At 36.0% G+C, this 26,330-nt stretch overlaps 1 protein-coding gene across 3 annotated transcripts in view; it reads right to left on the bottom strand.

The window, feature by feature from the left end:
- The window catches only part of LOC150076497 (uncharacterized), a 256,085-nt gene that overhangs the window by 40,619 nt on the left and 189,136 nt on the right, over positions 1-26,330 (bottom strand). For all 3 annotated transcript variants that reach the window (XM_090387827.1, XM_090387828.1, XM_090387829.1), the window contains 3 exons: positions 18,536-18,688; positions 9,615-9,735; positions 1,859-2,339 (listed from right to left, as the gene is read on the bottom strand). In XM_090387827.1, coding sequence (XP_090243953.1) covers positions 1,859-2,339; positions 9,615-9,735; positions 18,536-18,688 — 755 coding nt within the window. The remainder of the gene's footprint in view (positions 1-1,858; positions 2,340-9,614; positions 9,736-18,535; positions 18,689-26,330) is intronic.

Here is a 26,330-nt window from a genome sequence, read left to right as displayed (position 1 = left end):
CCCAAGTTCTAACCGCTATGTGATTACTTTTGGTTTGTCCCTTTGGAGACAATGGTTTCAATCTGCAGATACCATCCATCAACACGGCTGTCAAAAGGTCAACTGCAGCTCCATGATAAACTGGCTGTCTCACTGATGGAAGAAGTGCATTGACAGTAGTGATGATTACACTAAGTAGGGGATAAAAACAAGTTGTTGTGGTATTCGTTTTTGCTGACTGCTTGTCCTGAATAAAGGCAAGAAATGCTGATGGTATAACTACAGCCACTCCCTGGTTTACGTAATACTCGACTTATGGAAATTCGACTTTACGTAAGTTTTTGTCGGCTGGTGCAAACTTAAAAAAATTGAGGAAACATATTTTGCATCCCACAGGAATAAATGTAGGTATTGTGAAAATATTGTAATGTGAACCCAATAGCACATTGTTTTTTTTGATAATTCCTTCCAAGACCTTGGAAGTGAAATTTTGGCTATATAACTAAGCTATTTATCTTTCTAAAAGATCATTTTTATAATGGAAATTGCACACTACACTTTCATCATTATCAGATGTTCAATAAGAAACAATTTTGAATACCTTTGTGATATTTTTCTAAAACACATTTCTGGAGGTCACTACCATAAAACAATAAAAACAATTTGCACTTTCTGGTTTATTGGGCTTTTCTGTTAGTGCAATCTATTATAAATGGGTAGTAAATTCAATCTTATTGCATTTGCGATAATACCGATAACTGGAATTGTGTGGGTTTTTACGTTACGGTACTATGGTGAAATGAGTTCCCCTTCACTGAAATCTTCAATCACATAAATAAATTTTCAGAATCTTCTCTTCATTCATATTTACTTATTACAATGGTGAAGGGAAAGGAACCAATGGAAAGTGCAAGGGCTGGCATTGCTAGGAAACGAAACAAAATTGATTTAAAAACGAAGATGATTAATTAAGAAGCACGAAGCAGGACAAAGTTTGTCATCTACTGCATGGAATAAGGTCTCGCTGCTTCAAAAGTGAATGCTATTTTAAGGGACAGTGTGAGTATAAAAGAACATGTTAAAGAATCAATGCATTTAAGATCAACAGTAATCACAAAACAGCGTTCAGGAGCTATATCGAAGATGGATGGAAAATCAGATTCAGAAGCAAGTGCCCGAGTCCAATGGCCATTCAAGCAAAAGCAAGAAGTATTTATGAAGATATTAAGGATAAGTATAGAGAACCCCTGAGCCAAGTTCGTGGCAAGCAATGGGTGGCTTAATAGGTTCAAGTATTGTGCTGGTTTCCAAAACATTAAAGTATGTGAAGTCGCCAGTGCAGATTCTGCAGCTGCAGAGAAATTTTGTAATGTGTTGGAAAAAACTCCTTCTAAATCTCCACAGCCCTCAACTTCCACAATGGCATGCTTATCGGCTGGAGAGTTAATTCTGGCAACAATGCTCGAAAGGTAGAACATGCTGATGTTAGGCCTGTCTCTTCTCTCTTTTTGTAATTTTATAATTTTTGTAATTTTGTACACTTTTGTAATTTTTCCTGTGCAGCAGATAAAAAAATTGTATAAATAATTCTATTTACATGTTCGTTGAACATTTCTTTTTTGCTTCAATCAAATATGTGAGTGCTGCATAAGCATTTAGGGAAATTCCGACTTATGTAGAGTTCCATGGAACGCAACCCTTATGTAAGTAGGGGAGTGGCTGTAGTTTAAAAATTAAGATCAGTAAATGATTAATTCTAGACATTTCTATTTTAGAGAATTGCAGAACAATGAAAAACTTAACAAAAGTGACATTTTGCTGCAGCTGTTATCTGAAAGCTGTGAGAAATTGAAAATTAAAGGAAAGAAAGGTATCTTACTTCTGCAATTCTTGTTGAAGTTCTTCTATTCGTAACTGCATTTTTACAAGCTCATCATTTGTTACAGAGGACTCACAAGTGTCCATTACATCAGCAGTATTATTAGGACTGGAATCTACTTCCATTGGTACCACAGAAGAAGGACGAGATCCACTTGATAGAACTTTATCAATAAAACCATTTATATGTGGAACTACAGAATTAACAGATTCACTTCTGGTTAAGGGAGAAGATGGAGGATGTTCATCATTCTGTTGAGTAAATGCAGGAAATGCATCTAGTAGTACTCCACCAACATTCACTGGGAGTGATGAGTTAACACCAGCTGCAATTGTTGCCACATTTTCAACTACTGTTGCAGAAGGTGAGTTCAAGTTAGACTGAGCAAGTTCTGAGAATGGCTTTAAACGTTCTATAAGCTGAGGTTTGGAACCAGACACAGGAAGGTTACGTTTCTTCAGTTCAGCTTTCAGATCACTCACTAAAAAAAAAAAGAAAAAATAAAAAGAGAAAAAAGTCAATATCAGTAAGAAAGAAAAAAAAAATTCCAGCATTATAAAAAAATAATATTAAACCAGAAATATATTCACCTTTTCAGTAATTCAATGAATAATAAATTACTAGAAATTTTAGGGAGACATGTTACCTATGTGTTAAATAAATGTTTTTAGTTTATGAGCAAACTGTAAGGTACATGAAATCCTGCTCATTACGGTAAACTTTTAAAACATTTAGGTTGCATTTCAAGTCTCTGTGGGACCTTCTTTGAGAAAATAGGTGCTGAGTAAATTCTTGAGTACACTTTACATATCCATAAAAGAACAGTTTTGTTCATGAACCTCAGTTTTTTTCAGTTTAATTACACTAAATATACCTAGAACATATTCCAAGGTTCCACATGATTCAAATTCAGGAATTCACACCACTGCCTAACGTAGCCAAGTGGTCAGGAGCATGAGTGCAGTAGCACACATTCATTGAGTGGACCGGGGTTCAAGCCCATGACTGCTAAATACGATTAACATTTGTATTGATAGTATTGATGATTTATTGTAAACCGCCACTGATCTAGTGGTCATGCTGGAGTATAAACAAGAACATTTTTTTTTTTTTTTTTTTACAGTTAATTGCAAATTTGATATTACAACTACAAAAATGTAGTCCTCTACTGCCACGGGCACATGCAAGCCTATGAGAAGCTGCTGTAAAGTTACTATCATCACCATAATGTGAATAATTTCTTTAGAAATAAGATATCCAATGTAACAATGAACTAATATCAAAATAAACAATATAACAAATAAAATTACATGGCAAGAGCAATTTTAGCGCAAGCTTCACAACTGTAACATTACAACTTTGAAAATAATTTAAAACCAAAGACATAAACAAGAATCTTCTTGAAGCTGGACATACGCCAAATTAGTAAGCATTTCTTTATCAAGGAAAAGGATATGTAACAAATTGGAAAATGAATGGAATTAATACCTATGGTCACCTCAATTTTTAGTCTCTGGAGGCATGGGACGTTGAAAACTATTGCATTCTGATAAATTTCCAAGTAATGGATATAATGACCGGGCAATGTACATTAATGGCATTCTGACTAATCCTCACATGCAAAGTCTGAATAAAATATTTTGCAGTAATTTGACTTAAAATCCAAATTTGCTAATCCATCAAAACAAACTGGGCAGCCTGACATTACTGAATGGTGGGGCAGTTCAGATGCACCTGCACATTGGGCATTTACAAAGTTTGATTATTAAATCTCTGGGCGCAGGATTGTTTCATTTATGAAAATCACAAAAAGAAAATATGCATATCTGATTATATCATTAATGATTTTGTGGTAAATAGGGAACCTTAATATTAATTAAGGATCACAGAATGCTGTTTTGTGTTCATAAACTTTAAAGCCTTATATTACTGATAATGCTAAAAATAAGGATCTAAGCTCTTATAAAGGAGATTGTTTAGGGGTTTTACATATATTCCTTTCACATTCAAAGTTTATAAAATGGCTTTTTTTTAACCTTTACTAGAATGTTGATTTTAGTGCAACTGGGTTTTCTGAGAGGGCTCAAATAACTTTGTAAGGTTTACAAGCAATGCAATTTGAGTCGGGTCCATTAGAATGCCACAGAATTATATGTGATTTAAGAACATTTCATAAACAACAAGATATAATATTCCTGTTTGTTGCAGTCAGTTAACTTTAGTTATCCCCCACTCTCAAGAAAAATCAGGGTATTTTTTCCAGTTGTTCCTTTAAGGGCACACAACAATTATATGATGTATCAGTTTTATAACAGGGTACATTAAGATTTTTAACTTTTGTTATTTTTGATTAACAATGTTTATTAGAGCTAATCTTACCAGTTATATTAATGTAAAATCGATTCTATCTGTGAACTTTTATTATGGTTTGGTTTTTTTTTTAGGAGCATTAGCAACTAAGGCCATATTGCTCCGGGAATATGCGGTGATCATTCCCTGATCTTTCCGCATCCCCGTATTTGGTGGTGACGGGATCGAACCCCGGTCTAATCAAGAAGCGTGCGTTATGCACTGCTGCTTCTTCCCACCTGGCTACGGAGGCGCGCCTTTTATTATGGTATAATTTTATGTGATTTCATAATCTTGACTCATTTAATGATTACTTAAGCAGGAGAGATATGGAACTATTCATGTGGAAAATAATTCACTATGAAAACTTCATTCATCTTTACGTAATTATATCTATTATACTGCTGTTTTTAACAAACACTGTGTAAATGATATTTTTGCTTACAAAATGAATTTGTCAGTTTTTGTATCTAATACTATTTATTTGGCAGGTAGTCTTTAATACGTATTTTATTATTTAGAATCACTTCTAGCCATTATTAAAAAAAACAAAAAAAAAAACTGAGTAGTGTACACTACATGGCTACTCATAACTTTTTTCTGATGCACCTATGTAGAGGTTAAAATAAATACTTTAAATATATATATAAGTATAATATAAAATGAGTGACATATGTAACTTAAAATAGGTTAGCAGAATAGATTAAACCCTGCGAGAAGTGAATACAACAAAAACCAGTACAGGTAACCCTCATATAACACGGTAGTTAGGTTCATGTAGTGCAAAACCATGTTATATGGGTTTTTTATTAAAAATTTTTATTAAAAAATAATAACTGAACAAATGTCTTACAAACTGTGATACATATATGTCAAATAATGTATGTTCATTTAATTTTCTTCCTCTTCACTGCTACTAAACACAATCAAATGAAAACATTTTCGCTGTTGCAGAATATCTTTGCCTCTAGATGCTTCTCCAGCATCTAGAGTTTGTGTATCTTCTGCTCTCTTTAAAAAATCAGTACTCTGGGTTTGTTTGCCTTTGCTTGATAAATCTTTTAAAATTTCATGGTATTGAGCTAGGTATTTTTGAAACTCCCTTTTGAACTTTGTGCTCCTTTCAGTCGAAGGATCTGCATTCGAAAAATAAGATTCTAACTGCTCGGTTATGTTTATGCCTTCCTGTATGCTTTTTAGTGTAAAATTTGGAACTTCAGAATTTTCATCTGTGCTATCATCCTCTGAATTCATTTGGTTTACCTCCGATGCCATGGCTACCAAATCCGCTTCGCCAGCCTCTTTCTGCGAGTAATTCTTGAATGTATTCAGTAGTCATATCACCAAACCTTTCCCTCCAACCAACTTATCAAGTTCTACTATTGCACCTATTCTGTTTTCTGCTGGTTCGACCATATTTCCTGAATGAACTGACTCTGGCCATACATTTTTCCAACACACAATTAATGTTGATGGTTTTACTTCTTGGAGTGATAAAGCTATGATTCCAATACAGTCCACAATTGAAAACTGTTTCCATGCCTCCATCACTTCAATAGCTTCAGAATCAATATTTTCTAAAATCCATTGCAACGATTTTCTGATGTAAGGAGTTTTAAAGGTAGATATAATGCCTTGATCTAATGGTCGAATTAAAGAAATTGTATTAGGTGGTAGGAACAGTACTTCAACATTTGGATGGCTTGGCACATTATCCAATAGTAATAAAACTCTGAAATCTAGATTTTTCCACTTTAAATAAATAGGCAGTTACCCAAGCATTTTTATTTGCTTTCCAATATACCAGTGACACGTTTTTATTTACACCTTTCATTGGACGAGGATTAGAGGATCTGTAAACTAACTAGCATAGGCTTTATCATGTAATCTCCTGATGAGTTAGTGCACATAAGTAATGCTACACGATCTTTAGATGTCTTAAAACCTCATGCAGTTTTCTCTTCTTTTTTTTTTTCGAAATAAACATTCTGTTGGGCATTTTTTTTCCACTAAAGACCTGTCTCATCAGCATTGAAAACTTGATATGGTGTGTATTTGTGCTCATCAATAATTTTTTGAAATTCCTCTGCATACTTCTTGGCAGCTTCATTATCAGCCAATGTACTTTCCTGTTGAATTCTTATGTTATGTAATGAGAAGCAGTTTTTAAATTGCTCAAACCAACCTTTACTGGCAACAAACTCCAGGTTTAACAGAAGATTCTCCATTTTCTTTTAAATGGTTATAAATTTTTAGTGCCTGTTTGTTTAATTACATTGCTGCCTAATGAGATCTGTTTTTTACTACTATTGTCAAATATTGAGTGCTTTTTCCATTTTCTCAATTATTGGCATTCGAGGATAAGTGCTGTCACATTTGCAGAAATGAAAGATCCATTTTCTCAATTATTGGCATTCGAGGATAAGTGCTGTCACATTTGCAGAAATGAAAGATCCTGCAGCAACAGCAGTTTTATTTTCTGTTCATTTTTATGGTCTGGATTGTTGCTTCATATAAATTTAAACTTTTTGCAACGTATGATACCTTCTCCCATTTTTTAAGACTATCCAAAATTTGTATCTTATTTTAGAGAAATACAGTTTCTTTTGAGCGGTGCTTTTTTACTTTCCTAGAGGCAGAATTTAGGGCTGGAATTCAATTCACAACAAACAAATGAGCTGTTTTCAACCACATGATTACTTAGATGCCGTTTAGCCCCGTTGTGGCCAACATTGCCATAAAGGAATTGGAGGAACAGATATTCTGAGCCTGCCTGTACTCATTACAATTTGGTACAGATATGTCGATGACATCTTTACCGTCATCCCATGTGGTTCGGAGACAACACTACTGGAGTACCTCAATTCTTTATCAGTATTCATTCATCCAGTTCACTTTAGAATTAGAAGCAGATGGATCCCTTCCATTCTTAGATGTTCTGGTAAAGCGTGTGGGCCCAGTATACCATAAGCCAATGTGATGAGGGCAGTTTACCAACCACAGATCGGGCCATGCCCCTAGCCATCTCAACAACACCGCCCCCACTCTATTCTCCCGAGCTTGGAGCCATTCCAGCTCAGAGGAAGCTAGATGCACCAAGATTTCCAGGGTAAAAACTGACCTGGTCAACTGTGGTTATTATATTAGACAAGTGCTTGCTACAAGCACAAGAGCTCGCGATCCACCCGAGACCATCATCACCACATGACGATATGCCCTACTATCCGAGCATGTTGAACCAGATTTCGAAAATCCTCCGGGAATATCGCATAAAATGCATACAACTACCTAGTAGGAGCTTAAATTCCCTGGTTTCTAACGTGAAAACTTTGGTCACCCCTCTTTTGTGTAGTGGAGTGGTATACCACATAACTTGCAAAGATTGTGGCAGTTGCTACATAGGAGTGAGCTTGAGACGCCTTCAAGACTGTCTTGTGGAGCATGACAGATCAATTCGCCTTGGTGACACTGACCACTCCGCAATCGCGGAACATTTCTGGTCAACCCACCATGACCTTAACCCTAAACACAATTACAAAGTGATCAACCAATCCTGGCACTTCCGCCACCGCCTCTGGCTAGAGTCGCTCAACATATCTTGCAATTCAAGAACCATGAATCTCCGCAAGGGCACGAGGCTACACCCTATCTTGGAAAAACTGGATAAACACTGGCAGTAGACACACAGAAGTTCGTGTACCAACAATGAGTGCGAATCTAGTAGTTGAATGATCAATCTCGCGGCCATGCACACATCACAGCGTGCACAACCCTGTATCTATTAAATTTTGTCTCTAACGTCAATATTCTGTTAGAATCTGCATATTGCTAATGAAGGGGTCCATTTTACCTTGAAAGCTACATTTGTTATTAAGTATATTACTGGATATATATACAATATTAATCTCCTTAACCTGAGATACAGTTATATGTGAAAATCCCAGCAAGGAGTGGCAGTTTTGAATATACTTATGCTAGTGCATCTGGCACTGAGTACTATACCACATCTTTCATCTTACCCCATCCTCATAATGAGTTGCACATGTATGGCACTCCTACATATCTACTCACATGCTTTATATCACATGTCACGAACACATGATGCTATTACTGAAGGAATGCTTTGGAATGCGGGGTAAGTTTACCTAATAAAGTCACCATTCAGAATACGTATTATTGAGGTCAGATGGGATGAATATATATCCCCAAACAGCAGTACTAGCAGGTTAAAAGATAAACAGGCAATCCTGCTATTTGGAATTTAAAGTAGCCTATTTAAAAGACTGAAGGTTTCATTGACTGGAGCCTTCTACCATTAAGGATATCTACTTCTCTACTTCTATCCATTAAGGATAGTACAAATACATTTCTCAAGTCCTGGAGTTTATTTTGTCCAAATATTAAACTAATTGGGTAGGCAAAAATACTACTTTCATCCCAAACTACACCTCAACTTGCCTTCATTTTGGATGAAAAATATGTTCTTGCCACATATCTACAAAGAAAACTAGGAGACTAGGCACCTCCAAAGTGAACTGAATGAGGTGTATAAGGCCTTGAATGGTTTGTGCAAGCTCAGTGCTGATGGGATTCTTCCTCTTGTTCAGATTACACACATGAGGGGGCATAAATTCAAACTGAGGAAAGACAGTTGTAGAATAGAAACAACTGCCTTTAGCCAGCGGATGGTTGATCGCTGGAACACACTTCCATCTGTTGTTGTGGAAGTTTGCAGCTTAAATAAATTCAAGGCAGAACTAGACAAACTTTTGAGTGAATGGGAAGGTCTTTTTTTTTTTTTTTGCTGATGCTCTATAAGCTTGTTTTCTTGCATCATATAGCTCTACTAATGCTAACGCCAAGAAAGTTCTTTCCATTTTCAATAAGACAAATTACCATTGATAAGCAAGGTCTGTGTGTGTGTGTGTGTGTGCGCGTGTGTGCGTGCGTGCGTTATTGAGTAATCCACTGGCCTATATTGCAACTTAGTAGTATTACTTATATATATACTCATTTTGTGTACATGCCATGTGTTGTGGTCAATAGTATAGCAGTTTAGCTAACAGGAGGCAAAATTAGGTAAGGAATTATGATAGACATAGACACTCTGCTCTTGTATAAATTAACAGCACAGAGTACAGAAAAAATTTAGTTGGAGGAAAGTGAAGAATATATGAATAAGGATTGTAAGCTTGGGTTAACTGTGAGCACAATTTCCCATCCATGCTAATAACGGCCACCCTGGATAATATTATCCATGTATATAATATTGTTATATAATTATATAAAATTAAATTACAATAAAAAAGCTAAATGAAATCATTAAATTCAAATTAGAAATTCACACTATTGATTTATATATAATTATAATAAAATTAAAATTCATTATTAAAGCTCTTCAGCATACCTTTCATGTCTTCTAACTTTGAGAGTAATTTCTGTGGTGATGAAGGAGGTTCCTGCCCTTGTGTCTGTTGATTTGGAGAATTACTGATTAGGCCATTTTGCATAGCTTGGTCCCCACTGAACTATTATGTAATAAATAAAAAACAATTTCCATGATTATTTCTAAAACAATCTATATTAATAACAACATACAAGAATAACACTCTTGACGGCCATAATATTTATCCATATTTTCTTTTATATTATATACAGTATTAACATCTGCACACAAATGCAGCAGCTCTGAGATGAATTCTCTCATCATTTGCAGATTTATTTAATCTTTTTTGGGTCCATAACTTGTCTATCTTGGGCAAGAAAAGTGAACATTCAAAAGGCCCTTAACCCCATCCACCACTATTTTCTATAGGTGATCCTTTACCTCGTTGCTGACAGATATGACAACTGCACAGTAAAAAACATGAAAATCACATTAAAATACATATGAGCTTATTCCTTTAATGTATGCTAAATTATTTTTCAGGTGTATATTTTTTTAATATTTTACAATATTACAGGAATTGCAAGGGTATTTCAATGCAGCAGTTAAAATTAATATAAGACCACCTGCCAACTAATGAGAAGAAATAAGCTTTAAAACAGCTGTCTTGGTAGTATCTCAGATTTTTAAATATATGTGGATTCACACATTCAGGTGATGCTATAGAACTGAAAAAAATATGCAACTCAGAACTTAAACAGAACCGTGGAAAATGGCATTCATATCTAAGTTAAACATAAGCACAAGGCCTACTGTCAGGAACTCAGCACTTGGTCTTCAGTGAGAGTACAATTCTCTCTCCATGATCAAAATTGAAAAAAGGTAAACTGTAGAAATTTTTACTTCATTATCATTATTTTATTTTATGCTAAAGCATGCACAATGTCTAAATTTATTTTACTGATGATAAAGTATGTAGCTTATTTTCTAATAACTGGATGCATATATTTAAATACCATCACTTTGCTTATTAGAGGCTTGAAGTGGTGAAAACCATGTTTAGTCTCTAGATAAAATGTATTGGGGGAGACGAAGTTCCCCCCAATACTTCTCCTTCAACCCATGCACGGTACTAAGTACTATAGGTTTTGATACCTTTCGTGTTTGGGGGTTTCATAAAAAAAAGAAAAAAAAAAATTAAATGTTAACTACTCAGATGGGTGTATTTGCCAAATAAACAATTAAAATTCTGATTAAGGGGTGTGAATTTTGTCACACTGAATTGTGTGTATTAGGAGGCCAGCAACCTTTTTCATCATATGAGCTAATTCACAAATTACAAAAGGCCTTGAGATTGACCTATCCCATTTCCTTTTTTTACTAGTGTATTTCTACCTTATGTGAAGTAAGGTAGAAATTTATATAGATAAATTAATATAGATTGTTTTAGAAGTTTCTACCTTATTATGCTGGTTGTATATTTATTTTAATTTTTTATAATAAAAAACATCTAAAGTTGCTTGAAGTAAACTTAAAAAACAAGGAATTAATGGGATTTCTAGTACTGGTGTTCACCAGAAAAAAAATTATATTATACCTTTATTTCTATGCACTGTGATCAATCAATATATGCTTTGTGATTGATCACTTGCCAGTTCATGCCATATATCACTTCAACAGAATTCTACACAATGTATAAGTATATACTCTTCAGTGATTTTATCAGTGACAGATAGACATGCTTAGTAATAATGAAAAATCTAAAACAATATATACTAACAGTGATATAATCAGCAAAGACCTATTAAATAACAATATAAAATAATAAACAGACATGACCATCTCAAAGATACAAGTCAATATTAAAAAACACTAATGTGTGAAATCTCAAATAATATCATTACAAATTAAAACTACCTCCATGAATAGCCAAACAAATTATAAAATCAGATAATTTCTATTCATATTCATTGTAGGAAAAATTAATGGCCATGTGATATGTAATGTAATGTTGCATGGCCATTGGTTTTTCATAAAATATTACATGATATTTTAATGTTAATATTAAATAATATTTTATTTAAAAAACAACAAAAAAATCCTTTAACACCAGGAACCTATCCCTATGATGTATCATCATCTTTAGTCATTGTAGATCCACTACAGGATGAAAGCCTCCTCAACACGTTTCCAGCAATTGTGGTCTTATGCTTTCTGTTGCAATTGTATTTTCATAATTTCCTCGATCCACCTCGTCTTTGGTTTTTAACTTGGGCATTTAGAGTCAAGCAGTATCCATTCCAAAATTTGTTTGGTCCATCTATTGCCAGTTCTTCTTGACACAATATGCTTAAATGCTTTGTTCTTTCAATGACATCACACAGATCTTGGTTGCTGGCGAATGTATGTATGTTTTTCGGTCACTTCTAGCTATGTTCAAAATTCAATGCTCCATACTTCTTTGTGTGACCCTCAGCCTTTGTAAAGTTTTGGCATTTGATGCCCATGTTTCACAACCATATGTTAGGACAGGAAAGATACAATGATCAAAATCTTTTCATTTGAGACAGAGTGGCAAGTTTGTATATATCACATGGCCATTAATTTTTCCTACAATGAATATGAATAGAAATTATCTGATTTTATAATTTGTTTGGCTATTCATGGAGGTAGTTTTAATTTGTAATGATATTATTTGAGATTTCACACATTAGTGTTTTTTAATATTGACTTGTATCTTTGAGATGGTCATGTCTGTTTATTATTTTATATTGTTATTTAATAGGTCTTTGCTGATTATATCACTGTTAGTATATATTGTTTTAGATTTTTCATTATTACTAAGCATGTCTATCTGTCACTGATAAAATCACTGAAGAGTATATACTTATACATTGTGTAGAATTCTGTTGAAGTGATATATGGCATGAACTGGCAAGTGATCAATCACAAAGCATATATTGATTGATCACAGTGCATAGAAATAAAGGTATAATATAATTTTTTTCTGGTGAACACCAGTACTAGAAATACTATAAGTACTAGAAATACCAGTACTATATTAAGTTTCCAAATGCTTGCTATCCCAATTTTATGTGCCCCTCACTTTCCATAATGATGTTTTCATCTGTTGAAATTTCTTGTCCAAGGTAAACCACACCTTTACACTTCTTCTAGTTCTTGTCCACCGGCCACAATTTTCTTTTGTCTGGTAAACTTGTTGAACATAACCTGTGTGCTCTTTTTATGTTGCAGTTCTTCGATGTTCAGCGGCAATTCTTCTGGATCCATTGTATAAAGCAATAGCAAAGAGAATGATATCAGCTGCAAATCGTAAGTGATTAAGGTAATCTCCATTTGACTTGAGTCCTTTATTATGCCAATTTAGCTTGCAAAACATTTCTTCTAAACAGGTAGAAAATAAGTTTGGGGAAATTGTGTCTCCATGTTAGATGCCTTTTTCTATGCTGATTTGAACTTTATCATTGTTGACCCATATTAATGCAGTCACTTTTTCATATATTGATTGGAGAATATGGATGTAAGCTATGTTGGTGGATACACCTTGGTTGATTAGGGCAGGCATTGATTATTGCTTGTTTTGTGACTGAGTCGAATGCATTTTCATAGTCGATGAAGGCTATACGTAATGGAAGGTTGTATTCATTGTGCTGCTCTATATCTTGATGCACTGTTTGGATGTGATCCATTGTACTGAAAACACTTCTGAAACCTACTTGTCATTGGGCTGTGCCTATTCTTCTTAGAAAGTATCTTTGTGAAAAGCTTATAGATAACTAGCAATAAGCTTCTGGTTGGTAGTTTTATAAATATGCCTTGTCATCTTTTTTGTGTAGTAGGATAGCTTCTGCCTTTTTCCAAGCTACAGATACTTTGTTAAGTAAAAGGCATTTTAAAAAATAGTTTGGCTAGAGCTTTACATACATGGTTGGGAAGTGGAGGCCAGAAGTTTATCAAACTATAACAGGGAGCTAAATGATTTTGTAATAAATGAGAGCAAAGGGAAAGAGAAATGGCTGAAGTTAAACATAAGGAAGATACCTGGGGTGGATGAGATCTATCCAGTTATATTAAAGGAGCAAGCAAAGGAAGTAAGCAAACCCTTAGCCATAATTATGAGAGCATCCTTGGATTCACGGGAGGTCCCCACGGACTGGAGATGTGAAAATATATACCCAATTCTCAAAGGGGTCAACCTGGGAGAGGGACTTTCTTCTCCCAGGTTATGCCACATAGTGACAGGAGTGGTGTCAACCAGTGATCAAGCGATCAGGAAAGCAGTATATGTTGCTAGCAGAGGTATGCTACTGCAACAAAAATTTGAAAAATTAGGCAGATGGGCTGAGAAGTGGCAATAACCATGACAAATGCAAGGTACTGCATAGGGGTAACAGTAATTCCAGAATGACTACTAACCATATGATACCACACTCAGGGTAGTGGTGAATAAAAAAGACCTGGGGATTAGCTGTGCAGTCAGTTCTCTGAGCACTGCAGATGGGCTGCTATGACAGCTCATGGTGTTTTGTCAATGATAACATACAAGAATTTTGCTAGGAGGGATAAGGAGGTGATTATTCCATTGTATAAAGCAATGGTTAGGCCTCTGGAGTACTGACTACAGGTCTGGACGCCTCATTTTAGGAAGGATGTGGACCTGTTGGAATAGGTGCAGAGAAGAGCAACAAGATTAGTGAGGGGAACAAAAGGGTGCTCTTACCAATAAAGGCTTTAGTGCTTCAAGTTGCAGCATTTGGAAACTAGACACCTGTGAGGAGATCTGATTAAGGTGTTTAAGGCTTAGGATGGATTGAGTAAGCTCAATGCTGATGGCATTCTTCTGCTTGCTCAGAGCACGATGAACAAACATAAATTCAAATTTGGAAGGATGGTTGCAGGACAGATGTGTGGGAATTTACCTTAAGCCAACAGATAGCTGATTGTTGGAAAAAACTTCTATCTGGTGTAGTGGAAGTGAGTAGTTTAAATATATTCAATGTTGATTACATGGGTAATGCATAAATAAACATCCAGTTATATCCAGCTATTCAGTTATATTAAAGGAGCCAGCAAAGGAAGTAAGTAAACCCTTAGCCATGATTATGAGAGCATCCTTGGATTCAGGGGAGGTCCCCACAGACTGGATATGTGCAAATGTATCCCCAATTCATATAGGGGGAAAAGGGGTTACCTGTGAGAGGGACTTTCTTCTCCCAGGTTATGCCACATGGAGGCAGGAGTGGTGCCAACCAGTGACCAAGCGATCAGGAGAGTAGTACATTGCTAGCAGAGGATGTGCTACTGCAACAACAAAATTCAATGTTATACAAACTGTTACAGGGGATGGACAAGAGATGTGAGAAGTGTTACTTTTTTTTTTTTTTTTTTTCTTCTTTTGCTGTATAAACTTGTTTTCTTGCATCATTTTTCACTGCTAAAACTAATGCCAATACTAATTATCTGCCTTGAATTTTTGCTATCCCAGGTGCTCCTATATTGATGCAAATGAGTGATAATCACTGGGGAGTAAATAAATCTGCTCTGGAAGTAAGGTGGATCATGATTTCCCAGATAAAGGCTGCCATTCATTGTCATATGTGGACATGTATTGTTGTGTAACAGAATGATTCCTACTGACAGTTTTCTAGCTGTTGCAATTACATCATAGAAATGCAAGTCACTGTAATACTGGGCATTAACCAATACCCATCATGTTAATCTTGCATGATGGTGGTGGCAGAAAATCAATAAACATCAACCTTTCTGAATGCCAATCATCACTTGTAATGATCTTGCAGATTAAAGCTGTAGTTTGAATTTTGGATGGTGGAGATCCTTCATAGAGCTATTCTATTCTGGACCATTTTGATTCTGGTGTAAACAGTACATCCCTGTTTCAAAACAAGTCACTATGTACCACAGAAATGCCTTCTTCAGTTCGAAATGATTGATACATTAAGTGGAAACAGTCAAATATTGGCATTTGACTGTTTCCACTTAATGTATGGTTTAGACCCAAAATGTGCACACTTTCTTGAACAATAAGAATTCATAAATAATTGCTTCTACACCTTCAACACTTATGTTTAATGCAACCATGCTGTAATTCATACATGACTGCACTGAACATAAGTGTTGAAGATGTAAAAGCAAATCTTTCAATGTGATAAATGTTCTCAGATGAGACTGCTACTGGCTCCACTTGAGCTTGAGGTAGGTTAGCAATGTTAAAAAACTTGTTACGCCACAGATATTTGCACATGATAGGGTTGCTTCCCAATATTGTGCTTAACCATTAGAGAATTTCACTCAGTTTTGTTTTCTCCTTTAATAAAAATTTCACAATAATGTATTATTCTACACTCAGAGTGATAAGAGTCTGAGGTCATCATGTACTGCCTTTAATGTGCATGTTTAAGGGAAGTGACACGGAACTATGAATTAGGGAGTGAAAGCAGCATTCCACCATTTGCCAAGTTATTTGTTATTTGGTTTTTAGGAGCATTAGCAACTAAGGCCATATTACTCCGGGATATGCGGTGGTCATTCCCTGACCTTTCCGCATCCTCCGTATTTGGTGGTCCCGGGCTCGAACCAGTCTAATCAAGAAGCATGTGCTTCTTGATTAGACTGGTTTTGATTAGAAGGAGCACTGCTGCTCCTTCCCACCTGGCTACGGAGGCGCCCACCATTTGCCAAGGATAATGTTTTGTTGTTCTAGTGCAGTGGTTCCCAAACTACTGAGATCTACGGCCCTTTTCAAAAATCAAAAAACGTTCATGGACCCATCCAAAAAAAACATTTGGAGACCCTTATAAATAACATATGTATGTACAAGTATGTGTGTATATATATATAAAGTATGTTGTATATAAAAATTAATATTGAAGACAATTCAATTCAAGAAGACAACACCAAGATAGATTTATAGAAAATGCTAGGGATAAAGTAAGGTTAGTAAAAAAAAAAAAAAAAAGAAAAGAAAATATAAATTAACATATATACACAAAACGTATTACTATTTACCCACAATCTAGATGACTAAGTATTAGTTACAGTTTGTTACAATTTATTAACTTTCTTTCCAAATTACACATTATATAAATATATACATATAATATGATGTTGGTCCTCCACGTGCAGCTAAAACAGCTCATTCCCGGCAAGGCATGGACGCTACAAGATTTCTAAATGTGTCTTGTGGTATCTGGTACTAACACATAACCACAGATCCTTTAACTCCTGTAAGGTCCGTAGTTGAGATGCCGCAGATCGGAGTTGCTGTTCCAACACAAACCACAGATGCTCGATGGGATTAATGTCTGGGGAATTTGGAGGCTAAAGCAATACCTGGAAGTCTTACACATGTTCCGCGAACCAGTCTCATACAATCCAGGAGGTGTAGTATGGCACATTATCCTGCTGAAAGACGGCACTGCCAGAGGGGAAGACTGTTGCCATGAAAGGGTGTACTTGGTCAGCAATGATGTTTAGGTAGGTGATAGACGTCAGTGTCCGGCACATGGATGACTGGACCCGGGGTATCCCAGCAGAACATTGTCCAAAGCACGACACCGCAGCTACCGGCTTGTTTTCATCCCATGGTGCATCCAGGCACTATCACTTCTCCAGGTTAATGACACACAAGTACCAGGCCATCCACGTGGTGCAACAGGAAATGTGATTCATCGGACCAGATGACCTTCTTCCAATCACTCAAGTTCAGTTTCGATGCTCACATGCCCATTGTAGGCGCTGTCGCTGGTGAACCATGGTTACCATGGGTACTCGGAGTGGCCTGTGGCTATGCAGCCCCATTTTCAGCAGGGTTCAATGTACTGTGTGCTGTAACAGATTACTCTCGTCACCAAAATTCCAATTACCGGCGAGTTGCACCACACTCGCTCTTCTGTTGCCACGTACCATCCGGGAGAGCCTACGTTCACCTCGAGCATTGATGACCTGTGGTCGTCCAACACCTCGCTGGTGGTTCATGGGTTCTCCCTCCTCAGACCACTTTCAGTAGGTACTAATCACGGTTGACTGTGGGCACCCCCACCAGCCGTGCCGTTTCGGATATGCTCTGACCCAGTCGTCTGGCCATTATAATTTGGCCTTTGTCAAACTCGCTTAAGTCCGCTGCCTTTCCCATCTGAAGAACAAGAGTAACACTGATTAATGAAGCTCAGTATCAGGTGTATTTTATACGATGTCCCGACTCACGCATGTGCCTTAGTTCACCTGCAGTTGCTTCGATTTGCATAACGACTCGCTAGTCATAATGTTTTGGCTCATCGGTGTGTGTGTGTATATATATTTATGGTCGACCGTTATTTTGCGGACCCCTAGAACTTGTCTACGGACCGCAGTTTGGGAAATGCTTTCTAGTGCATATACTCATTGTAAAAAAAAAAAAAACCTTAAAAGATCAGACATATTCTAAACATTAAAATAATGTAAAAGAATAATTCTTTTGAACTGATATCTGAATGATTTGACAACTCTAATACAGTCAAATTTTTCAGATTTTTTGTTAGGTTCAGCTTTTGAGGTGCCATTCTTTCCTGCTTATCCAGACCTCCTGACTGCCTGAAGTGGGGTGGGGGGATTGTGCTGCTCTTTAGATAAGCCCTATTCCTAATGAATGCAGCTGACATTACAATTATTTATTTAGCCATCTGGTGAACTCATCACTGGAAACTGTGTAAAAAGATTTCCAGAATATGTTGCCATCATATACAGCAAAAAACAAATCATGTATTTTGCTTTCTATAAATCTTTCATAATAAAAATTAGTGACTCTTTTTTCTTGATATATTTTTAGGTCAGATGGAACATGAAAGACGTGCACTTTTACTAAAATAAAAAATTAATTTTCAATGTAATAACAAATATCAAAGAAACAGAAGTATATTATTTACCTGAGCAGCAGGCAAGATAACCTGTGGATACTTCTGCTGCAGCTCTAATTGCCACTGCAGTAGCAACTGCTGTTGCTGTAATAAAAGATCATATGATGTCTCCACTGATGCAGTTGGTGTTACACTGTGATTTTTCTGGGCATTTGGTGGACCCTAAAATAAATTTATTAGCAACATAATATCAACATACTCTTTTTTTACCTGGATACATCTTTAATGAAATACTTTGATACAGTAATTTAAACATTCATGAACATAAAATGATAATAATTAATTTAGCTAACTACTATACACCACAATGTTAATGGCTAATTTAGTTCCCAAAAATCAAAACACTTCAGGGGTTCTCCTCGCCAATTAATGACTGCTTCTATTAATGATTAATGAATACTAGCAATAAGTGATTATACAGGCAAGTGCTATTCATACTACTGATGTTCATGTGAAATTCATATCCACATCACCCTCTACAAACACTAATCTTATTGAACATTACTTGCTCATTAGCATGAGCAACAGCTGACATAATTCTTGTTGGGACAGTCAATCCTTCCTACTTTCAGATTTGTTGCTTGTGTATCATGTATCATATATACATGATACACAAGCAGCCAATATCACACACCATATCATACACAAGCAGCAGTTTGTTATTTTCTTTGGTTTACTTCCTAGCCTTCATTCTATCCTTCCTTTAATCCTTATTTTCCCCCCCCCAGCACACAATAGCCTTAGATGCTGATGGCCATAAAACTCCTAATAACCAACCAATATTCCCCCCTTCAAGCTTCCTTCCTTTCCCAGAGTTCATTCACATCTTTACTTCAAGAGCTGTTATTAACTATTATAGGAGGATCTACATTCATTCTATAATGGAGACTGCTATCATCCAAAATGGTATATGCTAATGTATAATATATGGTACCTTAGTTTTGTTGTTGTTTTCTTTGGTTTACTTCATAGTCTTCATTCTACCTTTCCTTTTCTCCTTCTTTCTCCCCCTTCAGCTTTCCTCCTTTCTGTCCCTTTATTTCCTTCCTTCCTTTCAATAGGTGGAAACCTATTCGATTCTTTTTCCTTCCCCTACTTGAAGACTTCATATTTTCTGCAATAAGGAGAGAAGTTGACTAGAATACAAATTTTCTTGTATAACAGTGAACATTTTTTTACTGATTGGAAATCCTATCCATAGTTTTGTTGATGATAGTGCCCTACATTCCACCATCCAGTATGAGAAACCTTTCACTGAACAAAGAGTTTCAACATTCTGAATATCCTAAACCAATTCCTTAAATGCTGATTTCCATTTGAAACAGGAAGAAAAAACTTATTTAAATTGTAAAACTCGGTCCTGTTTTATCTCACAAAAAAGTCTGCTGCTCCTATTCTCATTTTTGATGCAGATTTCTAGACAAGTTCATATATCTCTATTAGGGATTACCCTAACTTCTAATCTCTCTCTTGAAGTAAGTGTATCACAATTATTGCTTTCTCTCTGCATTGAAAAAACTGGGTTTTCTTTTCTTCTATGCCCTACTATTGCTTTCAAGATCCTAGACTCAATTCAAAAGTAGGCAGCCAGGTTAATCAATGACCCATCTCTTACAAAGTCTCTCCACTCTCAGTCTCATAGACACTGGCTCTGCTGCATGTCTTTTCTATTGATACTTCCATGGGCACTGTTCCTGAATTGGCATCTGTAATCCTCACACACTATTCCAAAAACAGACTGAACACGTGCCTTAAGCAGTTAGCATCCATTCACTGTCCAACTCAAAACTAAGAGGAACCAACTTTTCCTCTTCCTCATTTATTCCTTCTACTGCTGTTCTCAAGAACAACATTTCTCCATGTGTATATCCAGAAAACTACAATATACAGACATAACCTAATGTTTTCATGTTTGAGGATTACACAGAAAAAAAGCTACTGCAACAAGATCTAAAAAATTAGAAAGATGAGCTGAGAATTGGCAATTGAGGTTTCATACTGATAAGTGCAAGGTAGTACATTTCAATAAAATCCCAGAAAAACAAATCAATCAGGTGGTACCACCCTCAAGGCAGTGGTTAATGAAGAACACACCTGCAGGCAATTGTCAATCTGCCATGAAGTTCACTAAGCAATGTAGAGAGAGATGTGTGAAAATTTGCTTTCAGTTGGGGAGAAACTGAATGCGGAACAAACTTCCATCTGGTGCTGTGGAAATGGATCTGAATAAATTTAAGGAATGATTAATAACCTTCAGATCATTTCAATCACCATTACTTATATCTTTTTTTTCAGTTCTTGTTAAGCCAACGTTGGCTTAACTTGTAGACCAAATAAATATTCTATCTTTCACTTTAACTCCAGGGGCTCACATCTGGTGAGTATGGGCTTGGCACACCCAGGGTCCTGAGCTGGATATCATCATTCTTCTCTTTCTTGGTGATTTCCTTTTACTTCTCTCTCTCTCTCAGGGTAACTCAATTTTTTTTTTTTTTTGGCTGGTGCAGCATAAGCCTCAGGCTTCCTTGCACCATATGTCTAATAATAATAATAATAATAATAAAATACCAGAAACAGATTTTATAGGCTTCAAGATGTCACACTGAGGATCCAATGCATTAACAAATTATTTTATCAGTCCCAGCTTGATATGACAAAGTGAAAGCAAGGCAGTTCCTTGAAATTGTGATTTAGGGGCTGAGAATGGCAAAAGTTCTCAGCTCATAAATGGATTGCAACTGAATTCTAGAAGACCATTCTCTTCTTGTGTTATCTACTTCTCTGCTGTCTCAGAGGCAGATATAACGATGGAACTTAAGGTAACCACCTTTCAATCCAGAAGGAATTCCAGCATCTTGAAGTTCCACACAAACATCATTTATATTGATCACACTAGATCTTCTCAAACATATGATTCACAATAAGATGTACAATGAAGATCTCTAAAAGGTCTGCACCTTCCAGAGAAGAGTCTTCAGAGCTTGTTGTTTTAGCAATCTCTTTAATATGAACAGAGTGCATAACAGGATTTGATGACTGTATGTTCCCATTGTGAATCAACACAGCATTCAGACTTTTATTTGAACTTTTGGATTGTGACTAATACCAAGTTCTTTGTGAAGATCAATCAAATCAAAACAATAATACAGGGATTCTGCAACAGTTCAAAAAGTGCATAAGTGGCATGTCTGTCTTCTGAACACAGACGTCTTGCAATGCAGTAGAGACCAGTTAGTTTAACTTCTGTTCCGGATAAAATAATGGAGTCACTGGTTAAAGATGCATTGCAGGATCATCTAGACAAGACTGCAGCAATAATTCAGACACAGCATGGGTTTGTTAAGGGAAAGTCTTGTCTGACAAATTTGATAGGATATTATGATGTGGTTACAAAGGAACTGGATGCGAAAAATAATTTTGATATCATATATTTGGATTTCAGGAAAGCTTTTGACACTGTTGCGCATGGAAGACTATTGTACAAATTGGAGCAGAATGGTATTAAGGGTAAGTTGCTACAATGGATAAAAGGATGGTTAAGTGGAAGAAGACAGAGGATGGTAATCAATGGGTGCTGCTCTTCGTGGACTAATGTTACTAGTGGAGTCCCACAGGGTTCGGTGTTGGGTCCACTGTTGTTTTGTATTGTTGTTGTTGTTTGGTTTTTAGGAGCATTAGCAACTAAGGCCATATTGCTCCGGGATATACGGTGGTCATTCCATGACCTTTCCGCATTCTCCATATTTGGTGGTGACGGGCTCGAACCCCGGTCTAATCAAGAAGCGTGTGCTACGCACTGCTGCTCCTTCCCACCTGGCTACGGAGGCGCCTGTTGTTTTGTATATTTATCACTGATATTGATGAAGGTATATCAGGCTTACTATTACTTACTATTACTATTATTATTAGCCTTATGGTGCAAGGAAGCCTGAGGCTTATGCTGCGCCAGGCAAAAAAAAAAAAAAAAAATTCTGAATTACCGAGAGAGAGAGAGAGAGAGAGAGAGAGAGAGAGAGAGAGAGAGAAATCACCAAGGAGAAGAATGATGATATCCAGCTCAGGACCCTGAGTGCACCAAGCCCATACTCATTAGGTGTGAGCCCCTGGGGTTGCAAATTAATAAAATTATTTAATATTGGTGAATCTGTGGTTGAGGATTAGTAGTCGATTTATTTTGTACCTTCCTAATAGTGTCTTTAAGTCTTGTATGTGTTGTTTTTCGCTTTGTGAAAGCTGAGTGGCCCTGAGAGAGTTGATATCACTTGCATTACCCCATCGTGTTTCAGACAGTGAAAGTGTTTTTCACTGTCTGAAACCTTTTCAATGTTCACAACTCTACTATGTGGGATTTAACACAGAAAATAAAGAGAAATTCCAGGAAATTTTCAGAATTTGTGGTCACAGACAGTAAAATTAGCTAGCCACAGTACATATGCATTCTAGGAAGTATCGTGGCAATAAAACTGATGCTTCAAATGGAGGGAGCAAACAAGCGAGACTGTCACATTTTACAATTCTCTGAAAAGATGGGGAGTGGACTGACAGTTGAGTGAGTTGTATGCTATGTATCAGCCGGAATACTATTAAAAAAAATAAATAATAAATAAACGCACATAAAAAACAAGGTACGGCAATTATTTTTCTATTTCAGCCATGCAGAATTTTCATGCAGTGAATGCTACTACAAAAACCTCGGAAAAAGAGATACGAATGATTTCACATTACTATTTCATGTTTATGATATTTGTACCAAAATTAACATAAACTGATTTTTTTTATTGAATTTTTTGTGCTGCAGTAATGCCAGAGTTTCGTGCAATTAATACCGCCTCAAACTTAAATTTTGGCAGAGATTAAATGTTTCATGTTTCTGTTACCAACATTTTCCCAAAATTTTAAGTATAATAAAAGTCCAAAAATCTGGACTGCTCTGGAACTGGGTCGATCCAGATTTTTGGATTCCCAGGCAATACTTTTAAAATTCAAATTTAAGATGGAATAAAGAAGAGATGACCAGGTAAATTTTGACAGTTTATTCATTAACAAATAAAGCATGCTTCATTTATTGAAACAAGCAGTTTTAATGAAAACTAAAGTCAACACCTAACAAAGACGGAAACAAAAATTTCCACCACACACACACACAAAAAAAAAGTGTGTGTAATGCTTGAAATCGTGTTTAAAAATGAACAATGTAAAAGAAAAATACAGTATATAAATGAAAGCAGAAGATACGTATTTTATATAAATTAATTATTTGTTTTAGTTTATTAACGAAACATTTTCATATAAAATACAAAGTTCAAAAAACAAACAAATATTTGTTCTATTCCATGATTTCTGTAGCACTGCTTGATACTTCTATTGCTGTCTTTAAATACTTTCATATATCATCTTGTTTACAACTTTGTAATTTCTTTGTGATAAAATTATTATGCACCATGTGTGCATGCATGACATCCTGAAGACTTAAGCTATGGTTCTGTTCCATAAATTTAACAACTATTTCAATGGACTTTTCTGTAGTAGCCCAAGATATTTTTTCTTCTTCAACTCTGTCGTTTTCTTCCCCAGATTCTAAATATCATCAGCATTAAGTTTGCATAGAGGGTTGTCTTCCATACATAATTTAACAGTTTCCATCAGTTCTTTCACTTCAGATGCTTTCGGCTTTATGTGAAATCCTTCAAAATCTTCGTTTCGACCAGACTGATGATCTGCAAACATCACGTTCAGCCATAACTTTTACCACGCTCTTAAAAGAGTTACAGGCTTGACTGCATGGAATGCAGTCAAGCATTCCATGCAGTCGCGAGTGAAAATGTTGCATCTTCAATTGTAAAACTGCATTGCAGTTCTGAAGGGTCGACATTCTTGTGCATCATTTTCGTCATAAAATCATTTTTACAGTGACATTTAAAGTTCCTAATGACTCCTTGACCCATGGGTTGAATTAATGGTGTTATGTTTGGTGGCAAGTAACATGCAAAAATATTTCCACAATCAGACACTAATTCTGATTCACGCGTGTGGGCCCTACAGTTGCCGAGAAGTAGCACTTTGTATTTGCAGGCTTCCCCAATTTTCTCAAGTTCTAATGAAATAAAATCAAGAACAAACCAATCCCGAAATATATCTTTGTCCACCCAAGCATTTCTTTGGGCTTTATAGGTCACAGGTAAGAGCACAATTCCTTTAAAGGCCCATGGGCGCAGAAATTTACGAATCACCAAAAGTTTAATTTTATGCTGACCTGAAGCATTAGCACACATAACAATTACTCTTTCCTTATTAAGCTTAAACCCTGTTGCATTACATTCTTGGTTTCCAGCCAAAGTTTTTGTGGGCAAACACTTCCAGTAAACCGCTGTTTCATCAGCATTATAAATTTGATCGGCTGTAAGGACATAGTCAGATACAATTTTTTCAAATGTTGCACTATATTCTGTTGCTGCTTGTGTATCAGCCGACTGTCTTTCTCTAGCAATATCTAACTGTCTAATACCACAACGAGTCTTGAAATTCCGAAGCCATCCATCACTAAATATGCACTCTGATTCAATGTTCATTTGCTCCTAAAAAGACCTTGCTTTGGCAATAAACATCGGCCCAGAAATTGCCATACCTTCCGATTGTGTTAGCAAAAACCTTCGTACAACACTTTATCGAGATTCTCTAATTTTGGGCAACGTAAACTTTTTCTCTCAGCAATTTTATTGTAGGGCTCAGACGAGGCTGTGAATTTCACAATTTTATTCTTTGCCTTTTTTATATCATAAATTGTAGACTTTTTGATGTTGTATATTTCCATTAAAACAGTATAGCTCACACCACTTTCTAGCTTCTTAATTATTTCAAGTTTGTCACTCAATTTCAACGTGTTCTTCTTTCTCTTCACACCATGAAGTTTATCTATTTTAGGATCCATTATTATAAGCTTGCAAATATGTATGCTATATAGGGTAAATGGAAAGAGTAGGACAAAAATTATAGCGCACAGTTTGATTGCTCATTCCAAAATGGCGACTACAAGTTCGCTTATTGTTGCTGGACATCTGCGGCACTCACGGATGCTCGTGCACGCGCACACACACACACAAAAGTCCGCTAAATTTAAAAAGTTTGAGAGTTTTTGAAAAGTCCGGATATCTGGCATCCAGATTTTCAGACTTTTTATTGTATAATTAATAAAAAATTTATTTGATTAAAACTAAAAGGTATTTTTAAGGACAAAAAACACATCATCTACAAAATTTTGAACATTATCAAAAAATGTAGAACTGTAATTAATAATTAATAAGCATTTCAATCTACTAGTACAGCATTTCACAAACTTTTTTAGTCACGGAACACTTTTCATCTCACAACATATTCACGGAATACTTACGAAACACAAGTTTAAAGGGAGTCAAAGAACTGTTTGCTAATATTTTATTACATATGATGCTCTGTGCATCAGGAGCATCTTTATTTCTAACACATGTAAAGACATAATTCAAATAACTGTCATCATACTTTCATTTTGGTCTTTTATTAGTTGGTTTCTGTTTTTTCAATTCGGATTTTTGGGGAACAAAAGGCTGTGATTGCTTAATGTCGAAGTTTGCAGATGATACAAAGGTTGGCAGGGTTAGTAATGGCAGTGTGCTACTGCAACAGGATCTAGATAATTTGGGCAGATGGGCTAAGAAGTGACAACTGAAGTTTAACCTTGACAAATGCAAAGTACTACATATGGGTAGAAGTAACCCCAGAGAAACGTACCAACTGTGTGGTACTACACTTAAGGTGGTAGAAAATGAAA

This window comes from Mastigoproctus giganteus, chromosome 13 (genome assembly GCF_048544385.1).
Source record: "Mastigoproctus giganteus isolate SK-2022 chromosome 13, ASM4854438v1, whole genome shotgun sequence".
Taxonomy (NCBI): Eukaryota; Metazoa; Arthropoda; class Arachnida; order Uropygi; family Thelyphonidae; genus Mastigoproctus; species Mastigoproctus giganteus.
The sequence above is the reverse complement of the archived record's forward strand: the minus strand, read 5'-3'. Positions and strand labels throughout refer to the sequence as shown.